Raw genomic sequence first — 16,668 nt, forward strand, 5'->3', positions numbered from 1 at the left:
TGGGCGATGGGAAGGCTAGGGGATTTGTCCTTGTGACTTCTCATACTGGGATTTCTCCCCGGCCGCGCCCCCCTCCGCCCCCCTTTCCTGCATTTCTCCTTCCTGGGGCTGCGCCCTTGGCCACCTGCTGGGAGAGTAAATGGAGGGTCTCGGAACTGCACCTTTGAAACTTGCCAGGTGGCGTCGGTTTAGGAGCAGGGTGGGCACCCTGGCAGAGAAGAAGGGAGGAGGGCACCTGGCCCCCCCGTGGAATCTATGGCTCTCCAGCCAAGAGCGGCCGTTGGGTGGGAGCACCTGCTGTGTGTCTGGTGTCTTGGAACTGAATAATCAGAACCTGTACAATTGGCAAATTATGAGGTTCTTTAACACACAAAAACCCCAGAACTTTTCAATGCTTTATAATTTCAGGTGTAAAAATTCAATGTCTGTTTGGCTTCCATTGTGACATTATATTAAGAAATGTGCATTTGTTGAGAAAAGAGAAAAGATCTTCCTTCCTTCCTTCCTTCCCTCCCTCCCTCCCTCCGTCCTAGAGGTACCACTGCAATTGGCAAAGGCCTGGGGAGTTAATTTGTAAATGCTGCTGGCTTTCAGCAACCTGAAGCCATTCCCTTCTTGCTGCTGATGGGGGTGCAAGGCTCTGCGGGCTGCTCTTCACCGAGGGTGCAGCCCTTGCTGTTTGTAGAAATTCGACCCCAAACTGTCTCTTGATGGTGTAAGAATTTTCCAGACTAGGTCCCCCGACAAATCCTGGGGAAGAGACGGGGGCTCCTTTCCTTTATCACATCTGCCTGATTGACTGAAAACTATCAGTGACATATTTCCCCTTAAATTTAGTTTTTGGTTTACCCTCCGGAGCTTGCAATGGCTGTTTCCTTCCCCTCAGTTTGCTCAGATGTCCAGGTTCTTACAGATAGGGAAACCGAGACCTAGAGAGGTGAAAGATGACCCGAGAGCGAATGGGAGAGCCCCCCAGGAACCCAGACTGCTAGGCTTTTGATGAGCTGCATAAATGGGCCAGTCATTAATTGGCAAGTGCTGACATCAGGGATAAACTGGTGAGATTACAAAGCCTTTTGTCCCATCTTGTGTGTACCTTACAGAGTCTTTTCATTGTATCCCCAACACCTGACAGGGTGCTGGGCACAGGGCAGATGCTTGAATAAATGAAATTTCGTGTAATTATAACATTGGAGGGGTCAGCATCATTGTGAGGTGTTTTAGAACAGCGGTCCGCAGATTTTGTACTTTTGCCCTTCACAGATCAGTGAAGGAGCAAATGCCGCAAAATTATCAACTTTTAACCTTATCCCACAAGGGTTTTTGTTTGTTTGTTTGTTTGTTTGTTTGTTTGCAAATAAAACCCTGCCATTATCCACAAGGCTAATGGTGTCAGCATCACCCCAGGCCAGCTCCCTGGGCCAGTGGAATGTGCTTGGAGTCCCTTCTTTAAGTTTACCCTTTCATCATGTAAACAGCTCCAGACCGCTTCCTCTCCCACCCACAGAATTGCCTGCTGGCCTGCCCTCAATATGATTCCTGTCCTGGATCCCTCATTTCCTTTCCTGGTCCTGAGTCTCTTCTCTTCAACCGGGTCTCCCTGCTCTCCATTTAAGAGACGTTGCCTTCACCCAGGGCACTTTTGCATTGTGATCCCATGTGATCCCGGCATCTACCTTTTTAGGTAAATAGGCTGGGTGATGTCACCCCCATTTTTGAGGGAAGGAAATTGAAAGACTGAACTGAAGGAAGTTACTGAAAGGCTCAAGGCTCAGGTTTCCCGGCGTCTGACTGTGCTCGTTCTGTATTACTGCACTCTTCTTGTCACGGCCCAGCTGTCCTCATCAGAAGACCTGGGCTTGACTCCACACTTGTTGGAGCTCTTTGACTTTGGGTCCCAGCTTCTACAAGACCACTTTCTCATGTAGAAAAATGGAAATGATCATGTCTACCCTATGGCATTATGGGTGTTATATGAAATTAACCTATGAAATGTAATGACAACCTTTAACGTTGTACGTTTAGGGACGATCACACGATTCCCCTGGATCTTTACAACGCTCGCCTGAGTTCGTGAAACTAAGATTCACCCCAATTTGACGAATGAATGACCCTGAGACAGGGAACGTCACCCAGGTGGTTAGAAGCAGAACTAGCATGGAATTCTGTCTCTGGACTTCTGGTCCTATGTGCATTCTCTTATGCCTCTGCTTCCCAGAGTCCAATGAACTTGGGTCCTGTACAGGTTAAATGAAGGATTTTCAAATAACCATCAAAACAAACATCTCTCTTGGCTGTAAGTGTCTCTTCGCAGGTGGAAGCCTTGAGATCCATGCCCATCTGATCAGGGAATCTGTACAGCACATTGTTCATCCCTTGGTGCTGACTTCAGCTTCTCAGACCGTCGGGTTCTAACGATCTGCGATTCTTTGAGAGGGAGCGTGACTTTCCCCCAGCAGCTTTTAAAATGGTCTCTCTGCTGTGTCAAACTAGAAGCATGTGGCCCACTTCTCTGGACCCCCTGAGCCTGACAAAATGTTGTATCAAAAGGACAAGGAAGGCGACTGCTACGGTGGAAGACAGCGAGGGCTTTCTGGCTCGACACTTTTACCTCCGGTTTTAAAGTCTTCCTGTTCAGGTGTTGCCCGTTCTTGTAAAGGGCTCAGATTTCCATCCCACTGATGGAGAGGAGGCTGCCAAGGGCTAACCTAATATTTGGGGTGGGAAGTGCGTTTTGTGAGGAGGCAGAAGTGGTTTCCTTTTTCACCCTGAACTCATTTCATTTCCCATCCTAGAGGAGAAGGCAGGCATTGTCCTGCAAAACTGCCCTCAGCCATTGCCAGCCTGGTGCTTCTTTTCCCAAAGTAGCCTTGTTTTGGCCTTCATTTCTTCCTGCGGCATGGAAAGTATAATCCCTGGTTTGTGCTGAGTTTTGCGGAGCCCTGCGACAAACTGCACTTACCCACTGTCCTTTTAGTGGTGCCAGTGCTGCGTGGAACCAGGATTTGAACACAGCAGTCAGATGGGAAGATGGGGGCGGGGGGAGGTGGTGGTGGTGAAGAGTGGATGTGTGAGAGCCCCAGGAGCCAGGAATGACGTGGGATTAGCGTGGGTAATGGAACAGAAAAAGAACAAATGACGAGTGGGGCGTTTTGCAACGGAAAAGGCTTGACAAGGCATACCTGGGTACCTGCACACAATGATCTGTTTCTGCCCCTGGGATGCAAACCACTCCTGACTGCTTTGCACAAGAATGCAGAGAGTTCTGGAAATCTTCTCACGTGTGCCGAAGGTGGGAGTTGCTGGCAGGTGGTAGCTTGTGGAAAACTGCCAAAGGGCAGGATTCAGCTGGCAGATTTTTAATTATGCCTCTCTTCCCCTACCTTACTCCCCCAGGATCAGGAAGGGGATGGGTTGAGCAGATCGCTGGGAGGCCAGAGGGGAGTCTGATCCCCTTATTAGCTGTGTAACCTGCGGCAAAAACAACTTCTCTGTGCCTCAGTTTTCTCATCTGTAAAATGGGGACAACACTCGCGGTGACTGGCTGCAAGGCTTAGGGGGAGAGAAGATACAGAAGGATGGCCCCCGGTGCCAGGCACCCAGCAAATGCTCACTGGATGGTAGCAGCTGCTGGATTTTTATGCAATTCATCCTTTCTTAAAAAGATTTCAGGTGTTGGGCTGTACTTAGAATTCGAATTAGTACTGCAAGCAGTTGTGATGGGGGGAGGGGGGCGGGAAACTGAACGTTTGAGATGACGGGTGGGAGACAGCAGGGTGCTAACCCAAGCAGCGTTTATTTCGTTTATCTTGGCATAAGAAGGAATGCAGCGAGTGTAGTGAGCGCAAAGATCCTTCCGGAAGTAGGCGTAGCGGTGCTTACTGACCCAGCAGGCACGCATCTCGCCTACTGTGTGCCAGACAAGTGCAGGCGGCTGGGGCTCCGGCAGAGACGAAGCCGGAGTCCCTGCAGCCTTTGCCACCGGGCAGGTGAGTCGATCACACCAGCGGGCAGTTTGAGTGCGGGCTGTGCCGCGGGCGCAGGGGAGGGAGGTGCCGCTGGGGTCCCAGATCCAGCACCTTCTGGTCCAGACGCCTCTCAGGAGGCATTTGACTTCTTGCCTTGATTTGCAGATCGCCAACGTAAATTTTGCCCGAATGAGCAGAAGCTTGGGAGACTCTGAAAAGCATTCACCGGGGCATGTAGAGGCACAGAAGGAAGAGAGCAGGAGGAAGTTGCTTGGGTCTGTCTCCTGGCAGCGGGAGGGGCCCCGCGTTTCCTGAGTGCCTTTCTGTGCGTGCGGGAACCTTCTGTATGTACTTCCCCCAGGTCCTCGCGGCAGCCTGGGGAGGCCGCTGGAATCCTGGTTTGGGAAAGACATCAACAGGCCCGAGCCTCAGAGTCCTGCACGTGCCCAGGGTCGGAAGCCGTGACCCCGGAAAATCAGCCTGAGCCTGACTGGTTTGCATCCCAGGGGCAGCTTTGCCCTGGCCCTGGTCCACGTGGCCCGGCCTAGCTCCCAGGCGGCAGGCGAGAACTTGCCTTTCGTCTGTCGTCGGGAGTGAGAGGAAAGGAAGGCCTGTCTTGTTGGCAGGTGCCAGGCTGGAAGCCAGCGGGGATCGCCTTGGCCACGCTGGCCTGCACCCTCTCTGTCCGGCTCCCCCTCTCCCGTGTGTCCGCGAAGGGCCTGACCCTCTCGCTCTTGTAAGATTCGCTCTCCGCTGGCCACTTGGATTAGGTGCATACGTGAGCCTCACGGTCATCTGAGGCACAAAGACTCTCAGCTGGTTGGGACATTTGATCCCCTTTGTTTCAGACGTGTTTGAAATCCGAGGAGCTGAATATTCAGTAGAGTAAGGTCTGACCATCACGGGTCCGTGACGGATTTAAAACCAAAAGACACCTTAGCAGCATCTGGTCCAGCCTCCTTGTTTTGTAGACGAGGGACCATGGCATCGGATGAGAAGTGGGGCTCCTGGATTCACGGTGCGGGCTGTGTGCCACCAGGGGGCAGGTGTAGCCCCTGCCTGTCCTAGTCACCCGCCTCTATGCCATCTCAGCTTGCGCGGTGGCTCGAGGGCCCTGACTCACCTCCGCTCCAGAAGCAGCCTGGTTAGATGCAAGCATCTAACTGGATTAGGGGCCAGAGACCTGAACTGTGCGACTGTCTGGGACCACCCCCCTCCCCGCTTCTGAGCTTCTGTGACCCCTTCCTTCATCTCTCAGGTGTGTCCGGCTCATTCACTGTGAGTTTCCCCTTTCACAAGTTGTGTCCCTCTTGTTCCCTGGAGTCTGCTCTCCAAGAGTAGGAACGCAGACCTGAGCCGTAGGTGCTGTCCCCTGAAGCAGTCCCCGCTGTTTGTTCAAATTCCCTACGGTTCCAAGTAAGGTCCGGCAGTAGCACCTATAGGAACATGAGTTGGGTTACATTTAAACTTAAATATGAAAAATTATCTTTCTTGGGGAGCTTCAGTTTTCAAGGCAGCCCTTGCTCTCGGCCCGCTCAAACTCCTCTGACAGGTCGTTTTGTTGCCGCAGCTGGGAGATGTGTCTTTTTCTTTTTTTTTTTCATGTTTATTTTGGAGAGAGTGTGGGCAGGGGAGGGGCAGAGAGTGAGGGAGACGCAGAATCCGAAGCAGGCTCCAGGCCCTGAGCTGTCAGCACAGAGCCCAGCGCGGGGCTCGAACTCACGAGCCACGAGATCGTCACCTGAGCCAAAACCAAGAGTCAGATGCTTAACTGACCAAGCGTCCCAAGGGGATGTGTTTGTAATGCCCCAGTAGAGACAGTGGAGTGCGTCTGACAGGAGAATTCATTGTCGCGTGCGTTAAGTTACGGGCATTTTGGTGAGCAGCTAAACATAACCGGGAAGCTTCCGCCATGCGTCTTGGAGAACTGACATCTGCCAGTGGAGATGTGGATGTCCGAGGACCCAAGATACATACACGAAAACTTGGTGTTCCTGCCTTGTTATCCACGTTCGTAGACGCGGGAGAGCGGTGTTTGCCCAAGAGGTTACAGGGACGTTCTGAGTTGGGTGGACCAGGTGGAAATGAGTTTCTCCACCCTCGGCTGCACCCCTGCGTACCGCACACGGTGACCGGCCACCTCTCCCTCCGCTCTCTTCTCTAGAACCCGGGGGGACCCTGCCGTGCTTCCCTTCCTGTATCTCTGCCTGGGATTTTCTCTTTGGAATGGTCTCCTGAGTGAGAGTCCAGGATTGTTTGTTTAACAGGAGGAAACTTCGGGAAGGCCTACGTGTGGCCCCACTCTTTCATGTCTTTTTTTTTAATAGGCAGGTTTGAGGCGGAGAAACCGTAGGGTGAGACCTTGGTTGTATTGGATCCCAAAAGGCAAGAAAACAGAATTTCTGGAGCTTATTGTTCAGATATTCTTAGATTTTTGCCCACTAAATTATACTAGGGGTGGAGGGGAGTCTAAATTTCATTCTGTATGATCCCTTTCAGTACAGTGGCTAAAATGTAAGACTCTGTAGATTTTACATCATATCTTTGTGGTTAAAAAGGATAAGGATCCATTTCTTGGGCCCCACAGCTGAAATCAGAAGTCTACCTCATGTATGTGCTTTTATAGCAGCAGAGTTATAGTCTGTCATTCTTTTTTTTTTTCAACGTTTATTTATTTTTGGGACAGAGAGAGACAGAGCATGAACGGGGGAGGGGCAGAGAGAGAGGGAGACACAGAATCGGAAACAGGCTCCAGGCTCTGAGCCATCAGCCCAGAGCCTGACGCGGGGCTCGAACTCCCGGACCGCGAGATCGTGACCTGGCTGAAGTCGGACGCTTAACCGACTGCGCCACCCAGGCGCCCCTCTATCATTCTTATTAAAAGCTCTCACTTCCCACCCTTTCCTCCCTTAAAGATCGTTGTCAAGCCCCATGGAACTGAATGTTACCTGTACTCTAAGCATTACTAGGCATTTTTTGAAAAACCCTTTTGTGACTTCTTCAGCCATGTTACTTTTTATGGAGTAGGAAGTGTAGACGTTGTGATCTTGCTAGAAGGCTTCAGGACATTAGGACGTTGGAAATCCTATCTTGAGTCTCTGAGTCTAACTCGTCATAAGAAATGGGGGCAATGAGATGGAGGGGACTTTACTCAAGGTCACGTGGCGGGACAGGGGCCAGGCCAAGCTGGGACCCGGGACTCTTATCCGTGGGCAGAGCATGCCTTCCCGGAGTCTGTGAAGGAGCCAGGGGGGGGGGGGGGTTGGGGCAGGTGTCTGGAGAAGATGCTAGCCTGTCCTTTGAAAGCAAAGCCATTGGAGTAGTCTCGCGTGACTTTTGAGGGAATTTGGGTCTTTTTTTTGGACGAATACAGTCACCGTGGCGAGGAAGAGCCTCAAGGTCATAGTTGTACCTGGAAAAGACTGAGCGGCTGTCGTCTTGTTTCAGGATGACTTGGGGGGTGCACAGAGCTAATTGCTGATACCTTTTTCTTACCCTGCCCCATAGTTACATCAACATGCCTTCCTTCCCGTTGCTGGAGGCCATCTTCATTTTCCTGCTTTCTGGAGGTAAGCTTTTTGGTCAGGGGTGAGGTGTGGAGGGGTTTGATTTGCCTCATATCCTGTCAATTTTAACTTCGGGAGGTCTCCCGAAGGCAACTGAGTCTGTCCACTCCACGGCCACCTGCCTAGCATGAGCCCTATCATCTTGTGCTTGGACCACTGTTCCAACCAAAGCAGCCCAGCCTCTGTGCGGTCACCCTGGGTCCACCTGGTTCTGCTCCAGCCGACTGTCTTTGTAGTTTGTCTTGTTTCCGCTCCTGGTGGCAAAACTGTCCTAGACCTCATCAGAGGTACTTGCGTGACGGCTCTTAACTGCGGAGGAACTGCTAGTCCAGCATTCTGGCCCAGAACCAGCCTCCTTGTGAGTAGAGATTCAGGGACGGGTGTGTCAGGTGAGCAGAGACCGTCCGCTGGAAGGTTAGGTGGGGAGAGCTAGGAACTACGTTAGAGAGAGAGAAAATCCCAAGCAGGCTCCATTCTGTCAGCGCAAAGCCCAACATGGGGCTCGAACTCCCATACCGTGAGGTCATGACCTGAGCCGAAATCAAGAGTTGGACATTTATTTAACCGACTGAGCCACCCAGGTGCCCCAAAGTTTGTTTTAAATTGCTATTGATTGCTTATATACCATCATTCCAATTTTACTAGATATCGTATAAAAGAACGAAAGATGTATTCATGAACTTCCTACCCCAAAACTTCTTGGCTCTTTTTCATGTGAATTGCACTGAACAAATTTATCAGAGTTTACTCCCAGCCCTGTCCCTATGGATATCTGTTCTCTCCAGCCTTCCTCTCCATCACAACCGTGAAAGGAGAGCCTTGATGTACCTTTTCCCTTGTCTAAAAGTGGTTTTCCTTTGGATCCCTTCCCAGGTGCGATACCATAGGGGCAAAGGCTGTAAGCAGGTTGACGACTCTTCATTCATTTGGCCAAATTGTTTTCTAAAAGGGTTGGACCAGTTTCCAGGGCCACCCCTGGAAGAGTTTTTCCTGATTGGGTCTTTCCCCAGTTACATTTAAATTTAGAGGCTGATCATTTAAATTTTACCGTTGAACGGGTATCTCATTATTTGGGTTAAAACATTTCGTCACCTGTTTAAACATTTTCCCTTGTGCTTGTCCACGAATTGTATTTCTTCTGTGAATTGTATGTTTATATCCAGGGTTCATTTTTATGGCAAGGTGTTGTGCCCCAGAGGGGCACCCAGTTATTATACCTAACCAAGGGGCAAAACTCATGAGATTCACGGGCTCTCTGTATCCCCCTCTATGTACATTTTTAATTTTTGTCTTCGGAATACCCAAATTTAAATACAAAGGTTCCTGATTGGAGTATTTGGAGGGGTTTCTTTATGTTGTCCCTCTGGTAATTTTTTGAGATACAACATCATTGAATTCCTCCACATTCCAGTTTTCTCTCCTATTACCTCTCATTTCTGGTCACGTATGTGGACTCTAAGACTCCTCCCTGTAATGGCTCTTTCTGGTGTCTTCTTTCCTAGTACGCCCATCTCATCCTCTTCAGGAAGTCCACGTAAGCAGGGAGACCATTGGGAAGATTTCAGCCGCCAGCAAAAGTAAGCCTTTGTGTCATTCAACCCTCCAGGCCCCCCATTTCATCCTCCGCGTGATGGACCCAAGGGAAACTATGTTATTCTAGAACGCTCCTGTCCCATTCCCGTCTTCCTTTCACGCTGTAGCCAGGGCCATTTTCCCCAAACAGGCCTGAGCAGGTCTCCCACGGGGGGTGAACACCCTCGGTTAATCCTTGTGGCTGAATTCCTTGGTCTTGCCTGGAAGTCCCGCGTGACCACCATCCCCCCAGCAACCTCACCTCCCGCCATGTTCCTTCCTCTTCCGCCCTTTCCAGCATTCGCTCCACGTGCTCACGCCCCACCAGCCCATTCCCAGAGGCCCCGAATGCCCCTTCCCTCCCTCTCTGGTGAAGTCCCCCGCAGTCGCCGCCTTCTGGGTGGCGCCTTCTCGCCGGTGCTTCTCTGACCTCCACTGTCCTGCATCCTCGAGCTGAGGTGGAGGGATGCGGCCTCTGCAAGCTACACAGCCTGCGTTTGCTTCCCAGCCCCCTCACTTGCTGGCACTTTGGACTTCGGGAAGTTACCGAATCGTCCTGTGCCTTTCTCTCCTCATCTCTCCACTGGGAGTAAAAACCGCGCATCTGTTTAGGGGTGGGGTGTGGAGCTAGGGAGCTGAGAGCTAGAGGCCACGGGGTTTCTTTTTTGAGGTGATGGAAAAGGTGCTAAATTCGACTGTGGCAACGATGGGACGTATCTGTGAATATACTAAAAGCCACTGGATTATAAACTTTCAGCGGGTGAATTGAATGGTTTGTGAATAGTGCCTCAGTTAAACTGTTAAGTAAAAAAAATAGCAATCTATCTTAGGGTGGTTATAAGAATTAAATAAGTTAGCACATGTGAAGCATTGGAGGCACTGGATGGGTGGTGTTCAGGAAAGACACAGTCCGTGCTGTTCTCACTTGAACTCTGGGGTAATGTGACCTCATGTGCCAGGGTCTGAACTAGGTTGTGGCCCCCGAGGGCCGGGGCCGAGGCTCTTCAGATCCCTCGCTGGCCCGGCGGGCCCTCCCCTCCTATGGCTCAGTTAGTGTTGTTGAATTAGACATTTCCAGTTATTACGAAGACTGTGGGCTTCGTGCTGGTGGGCGAGGCCTGGGCGGGGGAGCAGACTTCCTGCTCCAGAGGAGGGCTGCCTCTGGCCGGGACCTTCTCCTGTGTCGTTTCTGCCCAGGTGCTGAGAGGAGCAGCCCGATCCACCCCAAGGTTGTTTCTGCCTCTGCTCTGGTTCAGGAGGGAGACCCTCTTGGGACCAGATGGCGGGGAAGCCAGTTGTCACACATCATGTCTCCCTCTCCCCCCCCAGTGATATGGTGCTCAGCTGCTGTGGACGTCCTGTTTCTGATAGATGGCTCCTACAGTGTCGGGAAGGGGAGCTTTGAAAGGTCCAAACACTTTGCCGTCACGGTCTGCGACGCTCTGGACATCGGTCCCGAGAGGGTGAGTGCAGGTCTCGTCATCTCTGTGTTTTGACATCTTTGGTGGCAAGTGACCGAGATCCAGTTCTAAGCAGAAGGGCACATGTACCCGCTAGTGGAACAGGAAGACCAAGCGGTGGGGGGGGGAGGGGGGGGTGGCTCCTCGTTCTAGGCATGGTAGAATTTTGTGTTCCTTGGTTGGCTTCCTTCCCAAGCAAGCTTTCCTTATGTGGCGGACTCGCCCTACCTTGTCCTTCAAGATAGGGAACCCAGTAAAAAGAAGGTGGTTTTCTTTCCCTGGACACCTGGTGGGATGGCTCCCATCGGGCAGGCGTGGATCACGTAACAATCCCTTGACCGATCCCAGTAGTCAGAGGGGAGAGATTCTTTGGGCCCCTGTGAGTCACGTGCCAATTCGTCTTGTTGGCTTCCCACTCGCGAGAGAGGTGTTTGTAGAACAGTGGGAAAGGGACAGCGTGCTGGCAGACAAAAGCTATGCCTCAGAAGACGAGTGTCTCAATAGGAAGTGCAGTACCCTCTCTGTTCACCTGCCTGAGTGAATCCAGCCAGTTTCTTCATTCCTGGTCCTCCCTGGCTCCGGAGAGCAGCTCTGAAATAGCAGCAGGGTGCACTGGCCATGGCTCTTGCTGCTAAAAGGGGCATCTTGGGACAGCCCGACAGAGAAATGGGCAACGAACACAGACAGCCCTTAGGCATAGGAAAAGGCGCCCCGCCTCACTCACGGTAACAGCAAATGTCCCGCTGAAATACCATTTTCACTTACTGGCTTAGCAAAAATGCAGTTCGGTGATGTGCCCGTAGAAATAGGTGCGCGCACTGATGGTGGGAGCGTAACCCAGCGCAGCCTCTCGGAAGGGCATCTGACAGCATCTGTCGGAATGACAACGGCCTGGACCCTTTGACCCAGGAATTCTACTCCATGAGATTTATTCCACAGATACTCCCACAAATGCAAAGTAACGCACACACACAGTGATTCCCTGCAGTGTTGTTTACGTTCGTGAAAGATTTCAGGTAATCCACATACCCATTCACAGGGGATGGGTAAATCCAATATGGCGCATTCCTAAAGGACACGCTGGGCAGCTGCAGAAAGTGAATGGGGAAGGTCTCTTAGACGGAAGGGCACCAAAACAGACGTGAGTAAAAAGTAAGGTGCGAATGGTATGTGTAGCGTGTTACTTTTTATGAAAAATAAAGGGAGGTAAATAGAGTAGGTTTGTGCTTGGAGAGATTTGTAAAGAGGCTGAGGGCAGTGGTTTGCCGTTGAGGGGGAGGGTGGGAACGGAACCGATGGGGTGCCTCCACGGGGAGACTCATCGATACAGATTTTTTTTTTTAATGCATGATGGATTTTGAACCATGGGAACCTACTCAAAAATCAAAATTTAACAAGGGCATTTTGGTCTGAAAAGCGATACTTAACTTGAATTAGAGACTACTTACAAACAGGTTACAGAAGGAAGTGGTTTTCCAAGATGACATTCCTGGGTTAATCCTAGAAAAACCTCTGGGATTTAAGAGCAAAAGTGGCTTTTAATGAAAGCCAGATTTTCTCCAGAATGGCAGGTACTTTTGAGAGGGGAGCACATTGTCCTGGACCACAGGCAGCCTTGCAGGGCCATCTGGAGACACCGTGACAGACACCATTCCATCCGGGCACGAGCAGTCCAGAAGTTGCAACCAGCGGGTCAACCCATCGCGGGTCCTCCGAGGGCCAAGACCACGGGCTGCTGAGTCTCCGCTCTCCTCCACACAGGGCCCTGCTTTTCAAAGGAAGGGATTCCCCATGACGTTTCATTAGTTATTCGTGGAGAGAGAACCGTCAACATCGAACCCTTGTTGACGTTGGCACTGATGTAGAGTGTCCAAACTTTCTCATAGCAAGACTCGCTGAGCTAAGGGGTTGGGGGGGGGGGTGGAATCTGTTTCAGCGAGCAAGGGGGCATCAGGACCTCAAGCCGCTCAGACTTGTTGGAATGGTGCCACCGGGGATTGGCATGAAGGGCCATTTCAGGTGGCTCTGTCTCCGTCTGGTTTGTGCTTCAGGTTTTGTGCTTTGGCTGCTGCATTTCTGTGACTCCTTGTATCTCCGCGCTCGGGGGATTTGATTTGCACCTTATTCTACTTTTCTGCAACTTAAGTTTTCTTTCTTTCTTTTTTTTTAATGTTTGTTTATTTTTGAGAAAGAGACAGAGCATGAGCAGGGGAGGGTCAGAGAGAGAGGGAGACACAGAATCTGAAGCAGGCTCCAGGCTCTGAGCTGTCAGCACAGAGCCCGACGCAGGGCTTGAACTCACGGACCGCGAGATCGTGACCTGAGCCGAAGTCGGACGCTTAACCGACTGAGCCACCCAGGCGCCCCTGCAACTTAAGTTTTCAAGTTGCTATAAATTAAGTTGCTTTCTGTGCGCGCTCTGTGGGGTGAGGTGGATTGAAAGTGTCTGAAGTCTTTCTCCCGACAATTAGAAGCTGAGAAGTTCACTTCCTGGCTCTGATACAGCGATTGCAGCAGGGTGATTACAGTGTGGTGAGAAATGTGGGCAGGCTTGCTTCGGAGCACACAGTAAACCGAAGATAAAAGGCAACTCCTTTGCTCCCAAACCGCCAATTAAATTAAATGCCTTAACCACTGACTCAAGCTGTTTCCATCCTGTTTTGTTTTGAAGTTATGTCCTTCCTGTTTAATTCAAGCAAATACGCTCAGCTGTTGGTCTCAAGGGAATTGTTTTTTAAGTAACCCTTTCGCAGCGTCCAAGGAGAACACATTCAATGCCTAGTGTCCCTCCTGCTCACATGTTTTCCATCTGCCCGGTTTCCCTACCTGTTTTCTCAAGCATCCTTCCAGAATCCCCTCACGCAAACACAAGCGGTATGAAGCCTACCATGCATGTGGTATACGGTGTTCTATCCCTTGCCTTTTTTCTTCATATTGTCTTGGAAGTCTTTTTGTATCTAGGTAGATAGGTAACATAGGCGTCAATACAAGTATATATTATATTTTATGGCTTATTAATGTTCCATTGTAAGGATATACTGAGGTTTAATTAACCAATCCCCTATTGATGGACATTTGATATTACAAACATACCGGGCCACCTGGGTGGCTCAGTCGGTGGAGCATCCGACTTCGGCTCGGGTCATGATTTATTTCATGGTTCATGGGTTCGAGCCCTGCGTCTGTGCTGACACCTCGGAGCCTGGCGCCTGCTGTGGATTCTATGTCTCCCTCACTCTCTACATTTCAGTGTGGTACAGTGAAGCATCTTTTCTCAAAGAGCCCTTTGTATTTCCTGTGTGATATCTGTTCATACCCTTTGCCAGTTTTTCTATTGTATTGTTGGTCTTTTATGCATCAGTTCCTAGATCAGTTCCCTACATATTGGGAAAACTGACCTCGTGCCTCTGACTTGAGTTGCAAACAACTTTTCCGTTTGTCTGCATTTTTTTTTTTATTGCGTTGTGGTATGTTTTGCCCTGTAGAAGTTTTCTTTATGTGGCCAGATTTATCACCCTTTTCCTTTATGGCTTCTGGGTTTCAAGGCAAAGTAAGGTCGTTTTCCACTTGGAAGTAATGAAGAAATTCTTTCCAGGTTTCTTGTAGAACTTCCACGGTTACATTTTTTCACGTGTAAATCTTGAATCCATTTGTGATCGATCCTTTTCTCATTTGTAGGTGGCTGTTCAGTGGTCTCAATGTCATTTACTAGACCAGCTTTTCCCCACTAGCTGGAGATGCCACCTTGGGGAGATTTCAAAAAGGTTGTTCCTCAGAATCTCAAGCTTCTCTTCTGCCCCATTTTCCAGGGTCCCTCTCCCACACATGCTCACCCAAGACCTAAATCTCTTCCTACTGAAGATGCTCATCCTCAGAACCTCCTGTTGAAGGAAAGTCCATTGGGCTCTGGTCATCGGGAGCAGGTGCCACTGGGCTGGTGGGGCCTAGCCCTTTGATGGTCTCCAAAGCACTAGGCCTGTTAAGGGATCAGAGGTGCAGGAATTCAAGTAGTGGGTAAAAGAGTGGTCTCATCGCTTCAATATGAATCACATGGCCTATTTGCAATCTTGGCCGGAATTTGGGTTGGTTGATAGTGACTGGGAATGCAGGTTTGGAGAGCCAGTGATTATGTACAGGGCTCAGGCTTTCTTTTTTAAAAAAATTTTTTTTTTCTTCAACGTTTTTATTTTATTTTTGGGACAGAGAGAGACAGAGCATGAACGGGGGTGGGGCAGAGAGAGAGGGAGACACAGAATGGGAAGCAGGCTCCAGGCTCCGAGCCATCAGCCCAGAGCCTGACGCGGGGCTCGAACTCCCGGACCGCGAGATCGTGACCTGGCTGAAGTCGGACGCTTAACCGACTGCGCCACCCAGACGCCCCCAGGGCTCGGGCTTTCAAGAGGAAACCCAAATGTTTATAGCCTTTTCTGCTCGAGACAAGCTAGGGTCCAAAGGGCCCGGAAAGTGACTTGATCCAGTTTCCCTTCTCCAGTTTTGCAAGGCGTTGGGTCTTCTCATGTGGCCTCTGAATTCGGATGATGCAGCGTCTGTTTGGAATCACCCGCGGCCCCGATCCCTTCCGCCGTGGGGGAACGTCATCTCAGGTTAAGATGCTGATTGTCCCCCCGGCGTGACCCTGGTGTGGAGAGCCGGCCTTCCCCACGCTTGGCAAGAGCAGGCCCGGAAGGACTGACCCGCGCCAACCAAGGATGCGCGGGTGGTGGCTGTGGTTGGGGGTGAGCCGCCCGTGCAGGCGGCCGTGCTTGCCTTCCGCGGCTCCCCCCGCTCTTGCCGGCAGCATTCTGCTCAAGGTCCATGCTGGCTGCTGAGGAGGCCGGCAGTGCCGCTGAGGCTTAGTGAGGGTCGTGGGCACGAAGTGCAGTGGCCCCGCTCTCTTTTTCACTAGCCCCGGGCCGGATCTGTGTCTCTCTACGTTTTTTCAACGTTTTTTTTTTTTTTATTTTTTTTTATTTTTGGGACAGAGAGAGACAGAGCATGAACGGGGGAGGGGCAGAGAGAGAGGGACACACAGAATCGGAAACAGGCTCCAGGCTCTGAGCCATCAGCCCAGAGCCCGACGCGGGGCTCGAACTCCCGGACTGCGAGATCGTGACCTGGCTGAAGTCGGACACTTAACCGACTGCGCCACCCAGGCACCCTGTGTCTCTCTACATTTTAAACGGTACCTGGGAGGCCGTTGGAAGTGTGACCAGAGACCCTACCCTCAAGGTGCTCGCAGCCCAGCCGGGAGGGCTGGCCAGAACGTGGGGCGAGAAGGTGCCGTTGGTGGTTGTCAGAGCCGCGCATAGGCATTTGGTTTTCTCCAGGCCCTCCTCCTGGTCTTTGGGCCTTTCTCTGAGGGACACTGGAGGGAGCCCCGGCTCTGGTATTTGTTGCGTGGGCAGGAGGCAGGGTCATTAACCTTTCTCGTCCCTTCGTTTCCCTTAGGAATGTTTGTGACTTGACCTCGCTCTCAGCACCCTCCCCCCGGGCCCTCTGTCTCCTACTGCAGGTCAGAGTGGGAGCACTGCAGTTCGGTTCCGTCCCTCGTCTGGAATTCCCCTTGGATTCGTTTTCGTCCCCACGGGAAGTGAAGGCAAACATGAAGAGCATGGTTTTCAAGTACGTATGATCCGATTACTGCCGTGCTTCGGATGGAGCCAGCTGCTCTCAAGATCGCTCCCTTGAAGGGCGTGATTGGCCCGAGAGAGGGCTGCGGTCTGGCTTCTGGAACCCCAGCTGCGTCCGGTGGGTAGTGAGAATTCCCTTCTCAAGACCGCTCCTCTTATTACGTAACCGCGTCTCCAGTGGGAGCTCACGCCGACTTACGGTATCTTTGCCGCTGTAGCGTGGAGTTGTCTGTTACCTGGGACAGAGAGGGCTAGTGAAGGTTGAGGTGGGTCAGGAGCGTGAGGGGTGGGGGTGGGGGGAAAGAACACTGGGTCTTTCTCCCAGTTCTGTCCCTGCAGCCGGGATGGGTCCCCACACGTCTTGGAGCCTCGTTTGTGTCTTCTAGAAAGAGTAAGTGCCCCCCTGTTACTCAGAATGCTTTAGAAAGGATGAATAGCTGTTTGTGTGCTCATATACACCCTATAAATGTAT

At 51.3% G+C, this 16,668-nt stretch overlaps 1 protein-coding gene across 3 annotated transcripts in view; it reads left to right on the forward strand.

Moving 5' to 3' along the window:
• Nucleotides 1-16,668, forward strand: part of VWA2 (von Willebrand factor A domain containing 2) — a 42,720-nt gene that overhangs the window by 776 nt on the left and 25,276 nt on the right. For 2 of the 3 annotated variants that reach the window (XM_025918224.2, XM_086680939.1), the window contains exons 2-5: nt 7,476-7,537; nt 9,037-9,111; nt 10,436-10,569; nt 16,079-16,188. In XM_025918224.2, the coding sequence (XP_025774009.2) occupies nt 7,486-7,537; nt 9,037-9,111; nt 10,436-10,569; nt 16,079-16,188 (371 nt within the window). In that variant the 5' untranslated portion in view covers nt 7,476-7,485. Of the gene's footprint in view, nt 1-7,475; nt 7,538-9,036; nt 9,112-10,435; nt 10,570-16,078; nt 16,189-16,668 lie in introns of those variants that run through there. The other variant, XM_086680938.1, reaches the window with a different exon arrangement.

Source organism: Puma concolor, chromosome D2 (assembly GCF_028749965.1).
Source record: "Puma concolor isolate L17-30 chromosome D2, mPumCon1.1.hap2, whole genome shotgun sequence".
NCBI lineage: Eukaryota > Metazoa > Chordata > Mammalia > Carnivora > Felidae > Puma > Puma concolor.